The sequence below is a fragment of the Coturnix japonica genome, chromosome 3, assembly GCF_054131305.1.
Source record: "Coturnix japonica strain WE chromosome 3, WE-NBRP24, whole genome shotgun sequence".
NCBI classification, from domain to species: Eukaryota; Metazoa; Chordata; class Aves; order Galliformes; family Phasianidae; genus Coturnix; species Coturnix japonica.
The window spans coordinates 25,434,422-25,448,654 of NC_140665.1; the positions used below are offsets into that span (position 1 = coordinate 25,434,422).

General features: G+C 34.4%; 1 protein-coding gene across 1 annotated transcript in view; it reads right to left on the reverse strand.

The window, feature by feature from the left end:
* LRPPRC (leucine rich pentatricopeptide repeat containing) overlaps positions 1-14,233 on the reverse strand; it is an 84,409-nt gene that overhangs the window by 26,898 nt on the left and 43,278 nt on the right. The window contains exons 24-25 of the mRNA XM_015857509.3: positions 12,141-12,265; positions 11,148-11,254 (exon numbers count right to left, since the gene is read on the reverse strand). Coding sequence (XP_015712995.2) covers positions 11,148-11,254; positions 12,141-12,265 — 232 coding nt within the window. The remainder of the gene's footprint in view (positions 1-11,147; positions 11,255-12,140; positions 12,266-14,233) is intronic.

Consider the following 14,233-nt stretch of genomic DNA (forward strand, 5'->3'; position numbering starts at 1 on the left):
AGAATGTATGTTAGGGCATATAATCCTGCCAACTATCCAAACCAGTTAATGGTCTATCATTTTAAACAGTGGGGTTTTGGATGGTTTCTTATGTTTTAAATAGGAAGCTAACTCCCAGTCCCAGTTACTCAAAATGGACAATCTTGTCTATATATTTAACTGTACTTGACCCAACAGGTTATAGGAAAATAATGGCTAATTGGATATTCAAAAGTGGTATAAATTAAACTTTGCTGTATTTGTAGGCACCTGCTGATTTTTCAAATTAGATTTTACCACAGATATTTATGTTTGCAGAACCCTAGTAGGAGGTGACTTCTTGTTCTTGTTTTGGTTGCTGTTTTTTTAAAGATCCAGAAAGCAGTTTCACAAAAAATATGCTGAAAATTAAGTCAAGAATTAACATCTTACACAACAAGCTCTTGAAAATGAAAAAAAGTATGTGGCTTGCATTTGTAGCTAATCCTCTTTAGAACATGGTAAAATTCAAATACTGAATTCACTTACAACTTTCAATATCATTGCTGATCTGAATTCCAATGAACTCAACAGCTCCAAAGCTACAAACTTTTTATAGTAAATCCTTTCCTGTTCAGAAATGATTGATGCGTCTGTCACTACAAGGACAGCTGAGTTATACAACAGATATCCTCGTTTTTCATTTTGAAATTGAGAAGTGTTTTCACATACTGCAGGTCTCAATCATCAAAAGAACATCTAGGTCAGATTAACTAAATCTCCAGGGCTTGCCTGATAGTCCATATTTGTAGCTTATCCCTTACCATCTTAGGGAATTTTAAGCATTGCATTTAGCATGAAGCAGACTTTCTACAGTAGAGCAGACTAAGACGCAGAATAAAAATAGAGCAAGGAATAATAATTAAAAAAAAAAGTTAAAAAAAAAAGTACCATGTAGTACTTTAATTACTCCTTCCAGTTTCCCTTTAAAATTCTAATCTTGACTGTCTGTAGAAAAGATAGATATCTAAGCATTAGTTTTCTGATTATATTTTGGCTTTTTATAAGAAAAGCTATTGAGGGTCTCAAGAAATTCATCCAGCATAAAAGCCAGAAAACCTCCAAATTTTCTTTATATATTTATAAATATTTATAATCTTGGAATATGAGACAGCTGTACAGTACCAGATAGAAGGATCACCATGCCTTTTCATCCCCTCTCTAATAGTACCTATGGGAGACTATAAGGTGACAGAAAAACTGGCAGTACTTTTCCCTCAGCATTCCTCAGCTAACTCAAGTTCAGTTCACTACCTTCTAGTAAATGATCTCTCTTCCACAAACTTTTCTGGCTGCCTCTAAAACACAAGATGAATTACTTGTAAAATCTTTTGACAAAGGACTGCCTGAACTTCTGTCTGCAGAAAACATACAAAATACCACATACCTGTTTTTCAGTTTAGCTTTTATGAGCTTCGTGTGAAACCCCTCATATTTTGTATTGGAAAACAATGCACAGTGGGATTAACTTTTACCTTCTTTCGTTTCACAAATGATTGAGTGATATATGTAATAATCTCCTGTTCTGCTGCTTCTTTTCCAGTTTAAGAATGTTTTAGTCTCATCTCCTACGGAAACATTTCCATATTTCTGTTGACCTGTTTCTATCTTTTTAATGCTCTACATACAATCCTACACTATTTTATTCACTGATTCTATGCCTTCACACACTCAGAAATGCAAACTAACCAGATGGATAAAAAGCATGCAGCATCTTCAGTACTCTTGCCAAGAAGCATGCAAAAAAAAAAAACAACCCACACAAATCCAATAGTCCTAAGCCACTGATATATCTGAGTTGCTCTCTAGAAGCAGTCACTTCAGACAGGGGCTTGAAGGAGGCTGATCACCAGAAATTATTTTCTGTGCTACCATTTTTATTTGATCTACCTTCTAGTTATTACAGCTGAAAGAAAACAGATTCTCTGGTGAAATACTGTCCTGTTAGTGAGAAGTCTATTCAATGTTTATCCAGATTTTTGGATAATGATAGAATTCAAGTTACGTTTACTCTGGTGTTCTGTAACTACTTCAGATAATAGTACAACACTCTCATATGGCTGATTTTTTTTGACCTTAAAAAAAAAAAGCTAAGTAACTAACAGAAGATGTAGGGAACATATAAGTTCCCTTTTCTCCACTTCCCCTAAACAACCTTTTTCTCTTTAATCACAAAACTACAAAAAGGTAGTCCTGAGAGTGTCCCAGAATACGTTTGTTACAGCTGAATACGTATCTACTTGAAAGCCATCAAGAATAATTTTTATTTGGCACACAATTGACACAGAAGAGATGGATCACTCACTTGTTTTTAACCTTTCAATACTTCCCTTTCAAAGACTACTACAATGTGGTGATCAGCAAAATAAGCATTATATAGCCTATAAACCTCCCAGTAAACTTGTGCAATATAACTTCACCGTAAATTACACTGACTTTAAAGATTCAAGTTTATCTCTGCTTAACTCTGCCCTTTTTCACTGTTCTACACTTTATTCTAAAATGCCTGAATTTTCTTCCTCAGGTTTTTCTTAGAGAAACAGATCTACAGCAATCACTAACCCAATCATTCCCAAGAATATTGGAAAGAAACAGCCTCGTTGTATAAACCCTAGCTGTGCTGCACTTTTTGATGGTATTTTTTAGACAAGTAGATCCATACATCCTTCTCTTTGCAGCTGAAAAAGCCAGTAATAATAAGAGACAGCTAAGGCTGCTAAGGAAGAAGAATCTTTCATGATGAGTTACATCAACAGACCTAACAGACTTATGCTACCAGTACCGGAACCAGTTACTGAGATTTAGATGCCAAAGCAATGTCTCACAAGAAAGCGTGCCACTTCTTTGAAAAGACAGCCTCCAACAGACAGCTATGAGAACTGATGTATGTCATTTTTAACAGCTCTCTCCAACATAAGCATTGGTGAAAACAGAACAGTTGATGGGAAATCCTTAATTTACAGCCGATTCCATAAAGATCTCTGTGAAATCTCACAAATTCCATGCAGCTTCAATGTAAACTAGGATATTTTTGTAGCTTGCTTGAAGTTTTTTATACTGTAAACACTGCATGCTATGTTTGAGTCTTCCCCTGTGCTAAAACTCGTAGCAAAATTGCTCACTTTTGCTAAGCGCTGCCTAATCAGAAAGCCAGGGGCACATATAGATACAAGCTTTTGTACATTTCAGAGCCATCTAGATCTGGTTGGTAAATGAAATGGTTAAAGAAATCTTAGACTTCTCTTAAAGTTTTTACATTTTCTTACACTTTTCACTTAATGAACACTCCTTCACCTTCCAACAGCAATTGGTTTTAAAAGAAATATACTTATTACAAATGTATATCGAAAAAGAAAATTTAGTTGACTGTTGGTTCTGAACACAAACTTTTATCCATAGTCCTGAAGTATATAAATGGAACAGCTTTAAAAACTGAGGGGTCTAAAAATAACCTGTGCATCAAAAAGCATCTTTCCCACTGCATTCATATCAGCTATATACTAACATACATTACTCCTCTCTAGCCCAGCTTTTCCTTAAGCCATTTTACCATCAGGATAATATTAGAGCAACATCTACGAGAGGCAACTGAAGTAATACATTTCCCCACAAGTTCGATTTTCTCTTGGAAAAAAGTTTAACTCTTCCTTATTTTATAAATGATTTCTTTGGTGATGGCACAAAGATAAATCATTTACACGTTTATTTCCAAACAAAATAAAATCTTGAGAGCTATTCAAATTGTTCTAAAAGAAAGATTTGTTTTTGTTCTTTATAAGCAATTTTACTGAGAAAAAAACCAATGTGAATAAATACATTCTAATATATAACACTGTATTCTTAAGTTATAATACAAATATATAATAGAATAACACAATGAGATGCTGATTCAAAATATCCCAACACCTGTGCATATTTTTAAGCAAGGTTAACTGTATGGAACATGGAATATAATTAAGCCTATGCATATATATTTACATTCCCTAGCTTCTCTATTGAGAACAATTATAATTTAAGCTCTTTTTTTTTTCTTATTTCCCTTCCTGCCTATTCTACTATCATCTAAGTTAGCAACTAGTCTACTCCAGACTACTGTAAAAAGCAGAAGCTAAAAAGACAAACGAAATACGAAACAACTAAAAACTTCCAGTCTCCTCCTCTTTCTAAACATTTAAAAGAAGTGTAATAAGCCACATACCTAGAATAGTTTTTCTAAACTCATAAGAACATTTGTAGAGTGGACTGAAGAGGGGGAAGAAAGGCAGCCCAGGGAGGCTGACACAGCAAAACCTCCACAAAAATAACTCAAATTGGAATAAAAACTGCTTTGATTGGAAACCATTTTGACTGTTGACTAAATAGTAGTCATGATCTGCTCCTCTCGAAAGAGAATATATGCTAAGTACATTGAGAAAAAATAAAGGCAAACTGATTTTTCCAAAAATACCATAGGAAAAAATTGGAAAAAGCTTTACAATTTCAGCATTACTCATGATGAAAGAGACCAATCTCAAAGTATTACTGGAATATCCCACTTCTACCATAATAATTTCTGAGAGAAATTGTATAGTAAAATTCTACTATAAAAATTCTTCAGATAGTAAGACCTCAAAGCAATAATCATGCTGAAAGATGACAAAAAACATGCAAAATCCATACCCAAAAAAAACCCTAACAAAACCAACCACCCAACATCCTCTTAGCTGTCCTCCAAATAGAACAGAGCCAAAATTTGCTTTCTTTGCACCATGATGTGGCTTTATGTTGTCTGATGAACCTGAAAAGCATTACAGACTTGGTAATATTTCCTCTCTAGCACAAAGTCCCTGAAGCTAAGAAAGGATTCACAGCTCTTGTCATGATCCTGCATTCTAAACACATTACCTTCTCCCTTTCTGGAAGGAATTAATTCAGTAGGCAACTCCTTTGTTTTTCCACGGGGAGCAATGAATTAAATTTACTTATTCAAAACACACTCATTTACTTTCTTCAAAAAACAAACAATATTTCAGATCTTTTGAGTAACAGCCTCTGAACTAGGCAGAATTTTTTTTTTATTATTTCATATGTGCATTCATGGGCACAAACAAAATCCAGCTTCAGTAATAGCTGTATCAAAGTCCAGTTTCATAAGGAGAAGTAATGCATTTATTAGACTAATAGGACTCAATAATAAGAAAAAAAAAATAATCTTTTCTTCTAATTATAGGGCTTGCATGCCTAAAAGCTCTTCATCCATTCCCCTCCCTCCCAGCTGTATACAGTTACTCTAATAAAAGCTATTACATCCCTACAAACTACTCTATCTCAGACCACTGTATCTCTATCTCTAACTACCATTCCAATACAATTTGCATTACACTTCCAAAACCAGTTAAATTCTGTTCTAACTACCTCTTTTCTTTTCTGAAGCAGACCAAAAAAATGTGTCTGTGGGTCCTTTCTGACACTAGATGTAACTATCACTATACCACACATTAAAAAACCTAAATCCTGCTGGCACAAATGAAGAAAGCATCTTCTCCCAATAGTCTATTTCCAGAATAAAATCAGCAAGGCTCCATTTTATGATGCAGATTCTTATTAAAAGCAATCTGGATGAAAGAAGGTTGTAATCTCTCAATATCAAGTAGAAATATTATCATTGTTTTTATGGCAGATTAAATCCAATGGCAACTGGTATCTCGAGGTCTGCTGACAGCGAATGTCACAAATCTTTGTTTAAATCTATTTACCTCATGAATTAACTTGACATCTGTTGATAGATATATTCCTGTACACTAAACTCACCTGAAATAGTTCTTTTGTCAAGTCTTGAATTCCAGCAACAAATGTTTTTTCTTGCATTTATTGATGCTGGAAACACATTTCATTAGAAATATTTCACAACTAGTTTGTCCTTCAGTTCTCCACAAAAAGATCTTGATATGTCAGAGATTGGGTTAATATGTCTATTAAATATATGCAATACTTATTTAATATAAGGGCAGAAAGTGAGGGAAAACTCCACACAATATTTAATAAAAACTCTGAAGCCATGCACCATACACGGACATTTTCAAAGGATGTTCCTCTTGTGCTAGTGAACCAGTATAGGTTGGTTTTGTACTAAAAACTCTGCCATACGGTTCTGTGATTTTTCCCAATCCTAAATACAGTAATCCTCTCTTAGCTTTCATTTGCTGTAAAACTACAGAGCAGAAACAAGAGCTTTTACTGTTTTATTAGAGGAACAACTTTAATTTACTAGCTCGTGTGATTTAATCTAGGAAGACTTCAAGTATCTGGCAAGAAAAAAAGGCTGTCAACTCCTAGTTTTTAAGAGAAGAATCGATAAGCTCCATTTGAGTCCATAAGCATCCATCTAACTAAAAATGGTACTGATCTGATATCCTTTCTAAAATGCTTTTCTTAAAACACCACTACATCGCTGCCCAAAGATGTAATGATTTTATCATTACAGTGGCAAATGCTAATATGTATATTCACAGGAAAATCTAGAAAAGGAGAAATCAGGTTTCCAGGTTCTTCCTGTAGTGAAAAGAACATTTCTGAAGTATACTGCAGAAGTAGGACCTGCCTGGAAAACAGCAGCAACAAACTTTTCCCATGGACTTTTATAAGCCCAGAAGAAAGAGAAGAATTTTTACTTCCTTTTCTTTTTAAGTGTGGTCTACAAAACTGCTTCATAAAACATTTTTGTTCATCTTAAAGAAAACAGAATCATACAAGACACAAGGAAAGGGAATTTCTGTAAAGAATACTGCCTGAAGCTTCAGGTGCATTCTTTTACAGTATTTTACAATATTAGCATACCTTACATAGACACCGTTAGCAATACTGCACATAACATTCTCAAGTAAACCTTACAGATGGTTCAGTTTACATTTGCAACATACTGCCATTCCAAATTCTATCTATTTATGGTTTTGTGAAGTGTGCAAGTTCAGAGGAAACTGCTTTAAGCATTTCAATCATCGCAACACACTAAAAATTACTTGTAGACTAAGTAGGGATTGATCAACTTTTCCTTTTCAAGCAATGCAAAGTCATTAATAACGTAAGATCAATACTCATTAATATTTTCCATTTACTTAATTGTTTTGAATTCCTCCTCTGGGATTCTGATAATAATTTGTGTTTGGTTGTTGCTGGTTTTTATTACTTCTGGTTTTGTCTTTGTTTGTTTTGAAGACAGAAATGGTACATAAATCTATGGCAGTTATTTCACTTCTTGTAACCGTTGAGCAATAAAACAAAGTTAACCTGTAGTTCTGACTGAGGTTGTCTAACTTCAGCAATAAATGGTTCCCCTCATTTGCTTAAAACCTTCCATACTTCAGCAATAAGTGTGAAGCATTTGTTTTTACCTCATGAAAACATAGTTGAGACTTTTGCAAAGCAGATTTAAAGAATGACATCTTGGAAGCTCTGCAGCAGGACTGAAATCTTGCAACTCTACCATAGAGAGTCAAACATGTAGACCACAGCATGGCTTAACAAACAGGTTAAAAGAACACTTTGATATTAATATCTAGTATGAATAATACTAGGAAAAAAGTACAAGTTCAATCACCACGCAGGTAAACCCCTACAACTCCATGCAAACTTCCCAGATAATTGAACAATTAAAACTGAATCAAAGTGACACAAAACAGCTATATTGTAACTGCAAAGGTAATTAAATCCTAAAATCACCATGTAGTATTCAAGGAAAGTAACAGAACTGATAGAGGGGAAGGAAAGATTCCTCAAAGGAGGTGTAACGCTCACTTTCTTATTCCACCTCTCTCCAGGATGACCTTCAGATCAGTCTAACCCTCAGTCATTGGCTAAATCAGTTAAATAAAGCTGCAAGACTAAACAGTTCACAATGAAATACACGTAGTAGAATTCAGAGTTTCCACTTCTAGCAACAGGTAAGCAGATATGGACTGGAGGGATCTGGGAGGACTAGGTTTTGGTAAGTGGAAGGGTCACTGAAAAGAATACTAGGTCAAGTAATTTTTTTATACTCTCAGCTCTAGTACTTGGAGCAATGGAGGAACATACATAAAGAACTACAAATAAACACCCTTCATGAGAAAATTTGATTAAATGTTACCAAAATAAGGCAACATTTTAGAAGACAAGCCTGAATCCTATTTAATGTGATTCCACTGTTTCCTTTAGCCTTCAGTTTTCATGCGTTTAGAGTATAGAAAAAAAAGTTCACATAATTCTCTTGTTTTTAAGTGGGCAAAAAGGCAATTAAACTGCCTTTAGAAGTAAGGAAAAAAAGTCCTGCAAAACTAGACCTATCACTGTTGACATAAAAGTCATACTGCGTCACTCCATGTGAAACCAAGCTAGTAAGTGACTTCATGTCAAGGGGGTAAAAGAGAGGGGAACCCATGACTGCTGTGCTGTGGTATCATTACATTTGAAGTGCTTATAACAAAATCTGACTTATTAGAGATACAATTAAAAACTGAAGACTATATCCTGCTTTGATGTACTACAGTACATGGACTGTAGAACTTCTTTTTCTGCCTTAGACTCAGAACATCTACCAACATTTTCACCAGCATAACTTCAAGCATTGCCAGGCATAGAAAGAAAAAAGAAAAAGCAGTCCTTCCTTTTACAGAGAGCCTAACAACACCTCATTTAGAAGTCCTGTCTCTGAGTCTTTCTAGTTATGTGCCACAAAACAAATGAGAACAGATTTCAAGATCTTAACAAGACAGCCTAGCAACATTTCCAAGTGTTAGCTTATCAAACTATGAAGTCTTAGAAACAAGCTACATCTCCCCCTCAAGCCTTATCTATTTCAGTTTCTCTTCTGCCTTGCATTGTTGCAAGATGGACTTGTGACATCAAGCTGCCATGTATTTCAATTCACTTGTTCTAGTATTAGGCACATGTTTTTTGCCTTATCTCTTTTCTATTAATCTATCATGCTCTTAAAGCAGTCTTTCTGCCCTTCCAACAAGCAGATGTACCCCCAGAGCTTTCTCGTTATGACAACATCCCACAACATGAGCTTATATACATGCACACACAACACATTCACCATGAGAGATTAAGTACATACACAACTTCATGACCCATTTATTTTATAATCTCACTCAAATCTTCTCTTGCCTTTCCCACTACTATCATTCAGTTCCATTTTAATCAAAGATTTAGATTTAAGAGTTATTTTCTTATCTTGAGGGTTTGAGTTGCAAATTTTTCAAAGCCGCAGGTGACACACGAGCATTCGGTGGACTTCTGATTTTAAGAAGCAAAAGCAAGCAGGAGATACAACTTAAATGCAGTTACTGATGCATCCCACTCAAAAGACCACATTCTTTATGAAGCTTAATTCACACAATTTTCTTTCCTAGCTTAATTCCTATGCCCTTTTAGATACCCTTTATTAACTCTACAGATACTTCTCTAAGAAATGCTACTACTAAATCCAACTGATCACCACAATCAGCAAAACACAGTAGAAGAATTTCCTGACAGACAACCCACGTCCAATATTCAACAAATTCTAAAAAGCAAAGCAGCCCCAAATTTGATCATCTTTACTGAATGTTACACGGCAACTAAACTGAATGAAATATTGATGGGAAGGTTCTACCTTTACTACCGTACCACCACCATTTGCCTCTGACATTACTGGTCAATATAATAAAATAGAAGACATTACTTTTGATGCAGCCCTCAAGATTCAGAAAATTATAAAACATTTTTTCTACAGAAAGCATACAAAGCTCAAATAAGAATAAGAAATCCTACTCTAACAAGCATAAAAACACGGGATAAATTCTATTTTCTCTCCAGATAACAGATGTTAAAATGAATGTTTATGTCTGTCTGTGGTTACTAATGCCATATGGTCAAACACCAAATACTAAATATTTCCAGAGATAAACTGGCACAAACAGCAAAAAACAATTTAATGTATAAACTATTTGATAATTTGCTTACAGTCCTATGCATAACTGCTGAATTGCAGCCACTAACAGAAGTGTTAACAAATTAAATGCCAGGATCCAAGAAATTCTTACTTCCAGTTTGGAGATCACCAAATTTGTACCTCCTTGTGCTCTAATCATTATCATAACAACTGAACTGCTCAGCGTCACCTTCTGTTCGATACGGATATTTCCATTATTCTGTACTATTAGAGTGAGCTCAAAAAATCATCTCTAAGCAGAAATACTGATGTTTCAACATTGTGCTCAGCACCACCACAGACAAGCACACAGCTTTTGTAAATGCAAGTTTTCTACTGGAAAATAATTCAAGTGGTATTTGAAATGTTTTAATAACTATAAAAAAGCATACTGTGACTTAGGGAGAAAGAAAGTGAGGTTACAGAGTTGTTTATGTACATTACAAAAATGATAAGGACTAAGTATATATTTTTTTCCTGTAAGATCCCTTCTCCCACACATTAACTTGAAAACTTATGCAGCATTTTAAAAACATATGACTGTTAGGAAGCAAAATAATCACAATCTGGGCAGATTCTGCAGCTGCCCCTTTGACTTATCAATTTCAGTAAGCACAATTTCAATCAAGTCTAGATAAAATATACTAATCCTAAATAGACCAAGTTTGTCACCTACCACTTCCTATAAGCTGCTTACTATCCTGAAAAAGAGAGAGAACGAGAAAGAAGAAATGCTAAATTAAATGCCAAACAGTAGCAGACAGCACTTGTTTGGCTGATTAACTTGTAGACAAGCATTACAAATAAATCTGAGCATGGTCTGCAGCAAATTAAATTTCAGTGCTTTTAAGAACAAAGAATTCCTTCGAAAAGAGGATTAGCAACTTTACACCCAGGAATGCCTGTTTAATTTAATTGTTTCGCAATCCGATATTTAATATGCAAATATCATTTTGATATATAACAGCAAATTTGAAAAAGTGAGGAAACAATTCTAATGTATAACAAGACTGTTTCTCTTCTGAACTGTAATTACACAAAATAAAGCTGGTCGAGGCTTTTTCCTTTTTTTCATTATTGGGATTGAATTCTATTAACATGAATCAGAACAAGTCTAATTAAAGGTTAAAAACTTTAAATGTTTCTAATTAAGAGTCTGGATGGCTGCACGAATAGAGTAACAGAGTTAAAACGCTACCTCAATAACCTTCCTGGCCTCTTTGTATTTTCCTGTTTGCAAGAAGGCAAAGAAGAGATCATAAAGAGCCATCATGTCACCATATTCACTGCTTATAAAATCTGAAACTGAACGAAAAAAGATTAAATTAATAAAACAATTGAAATACTTTAATATGCACATCACATATTCTTAAAACTAACATTTTCGAAGCATTACAAAACTCCATACATGTATATGTATGCACAAATGAAAATACATTTTGACACGTATGAAATGATTACAGGATACTAGACAATTCATTGCAGCTTTATGGTTGAGCATGTTTGTACTGGTTTTTTTGTTTATACCATTTTTCTGCTTAGCTGCACTACATTCTGAATTATATACAACAAAACAGGCAGACATGACATTCCTATTCTGTGCCAAGTGTAAATTTAAGACTTCTTAAGTACACAAGTGTTTGAGAAACAAACATGTGGAAAAATGTTTTTTATCTATTGGCCTTTTTTTCAAAATATATGTTTTTTTAAACATAAAAAGTTGCTACATATACATATATAAATAAACATGTGTAGCTCTAACAAGTATTAGCACTTATCTTTAAGACCTTGCTGCTACACTACCCAAACATGAGGTTTCTTCTGCACTTAAAATTAACAGTTCTTCAATCTGAAGAATGCAGACATTATTTAAATGCTTTCAAGTAACATAAGCACACATTATTTTGTTCTTTCTGTTGAAAGAAATACTATACAGATCATGGGAAAAAAGAAAAACCTTCCAGAAACTCCATATAACCAAATCACAGAACTGTAGGGGCTGGAAGGGACCTCCAGGGATCACTGAGTCCAGCCTCCCAGCAAAGCAGGCCCCCCTAGAGCAGGCTGCATAGGTAGGCATCCAGGCAGGTCTTGAATAGCTCCAGAGAAGGAGAATTCACAACCTCCCTGAACTACCAATTCCAGTGCTCTGCCACACATACTAGATGATACAAGACAACATGCAACCAACCTTTTCGCAGGAGTTCAGTATCTCCTTTTTCTATCAGTCTACAGTAGATGTTATGAAGCTGAAGAATTTTACCATGCTTCTTATAACAGTCCATTAAAGCTTCCAGAACAGCAGGCATGTCATCCCTCATGGAAAGAAACAAAACAAGAATAAACAAGTAGACATTTCAATAGCGAAACTTAGCAGTGCATGCACTTCAGTCTTGGAAAATTTCAAGGAGAAATCATATGCGAGTCATAGTTATTCTTATGGCACAGTTATTTTTAAGTAACTGGCAAAGTTTTAATACGAACAAGTATAATGTACACATGATAGCCAAATAAATGAAAATAGATATACAGTTTTATACTCAAAACCTCGCAGCTGTGTAATTTTTGAGTGCACAATCACTGTTCACGACTAATTAACCCAAGGTGTGAATACTTTGCATCATCATTACATGCATTTAGTTTTTGAAATACAATTCTCAAGTGCTGCCACGAGCTATTGTGACAAAACACCAATTCCACAGCAATTTCAGTTTACGTGAACTCTGTTTTTCTTATTAATGCACAACACAGTGTATATATTACCTCCAAGTGTCTTTGTTCAGACACTTACAGATAATTTACAAACTCCTTAAAATTTTTCCACAAAATATTTATTTCAGTATAAAACTTTATAGAGTCAGCCAAGTTGAACAAAACTGTTTAGATTGCTTTACACTTGTTTTACACTTTTATAAACCAGTTATAAATCACCAGACTGATTCCCATTCGTTTTATTTCAACACAGCTGCAGGTCACCACTTTTCCATTCCATATAAAAGTTATAATCCAATGCTTATTTTCAATGAGGAAAGTGTATTTTTCTTTTTGCACTGATTTTAACCATAAATTAAGATATCAAATTGTATGTTATGCTGACCTATCCATAACAAAATCACAGATCTAGTAAATTAGTGCATAAGATACTGACTTCATTAAATGCAGACTTGTTGACAAGTCTTCATACTGTTAATATTCATAACAAGTACAGTATTTCCATTTTAGTTACCTTAGTCCATCAGCCACATTTTTCCCCACTATGTATGCAGTATTAAATCAGATATTAAACCAATCAGATCTGGAATTTAAGAATAATCAACAAATGTAGCTTTTAGCATAGTCCATTTAAAAGAATGAAATCAACTTCTGCAGACCACTGCTGGAAAAAATTACAAACCAATCAAGGATGAGAACAGCCACCAAAACAGTGATGAAACAATGTGTAGTTACTCTCTCAAATAAAAAGTTTAAACTGAAACAAATGAAACTAAGAAAACACACACAAAATATACGAAGTAAACAGTCAAAACTGACTGTCAAATTCAGAGTGATAAAGTAAGTGAGGTTAAAAAGAAAAGAATCACTCGATAGTAGCAGTTGAAGGCTATAATAATTGACTTGAGATGAAGATTTTGCATTCTTGAAGCAACTTTATTATCAATTGAACCTTAAGAGATTAAGATATTCTTTAAATAAAAAAAAAAAGAAATTCAGATGTCTCCTCCCTGTGCATTTCTTGTGCAGCACACATTTTGCTTTCTCAAACAATGAACTTTCTAGACTACTACAACCTACTACCTTTATCTAGACTAATATTTTAATATCTTTCTTAAAGACTAAAACACAGAAGAATTCATTTTGTTCAGCAATACTGGCGTTCTGAAAATGAACTCGAGATGACAGATTTCTACCTTTATCCCCCTTACTGAGCCCTGTTTACAGTGCATCTTCTGGCACCCCATGAAGTCATTTGAATTTTTGTCATTTGGGGTGAAGACTAAATTACAGGTTAATTTCAAAACTGCAAGTAGCTGTTGCAGGCTAGATTACTGTCATAAAAGAGAAATACTATGGTAGTTACCACAGACAGATATAAAGCTTTATATAATCAGTATTTTTCTCCTACTTTAGATGCAAGTTCAGTTAACAACTTAAAAAAACAAAAACAAAAAAAACCCCACAGTTTTGCAGCAAACCACTCACTTTGTACGGCACAACAACACTGATACATTCAAATGAAAGTTTCCAGTGATAAATCTCGCTTTTCAGATTGATGCTCAAGCAGCC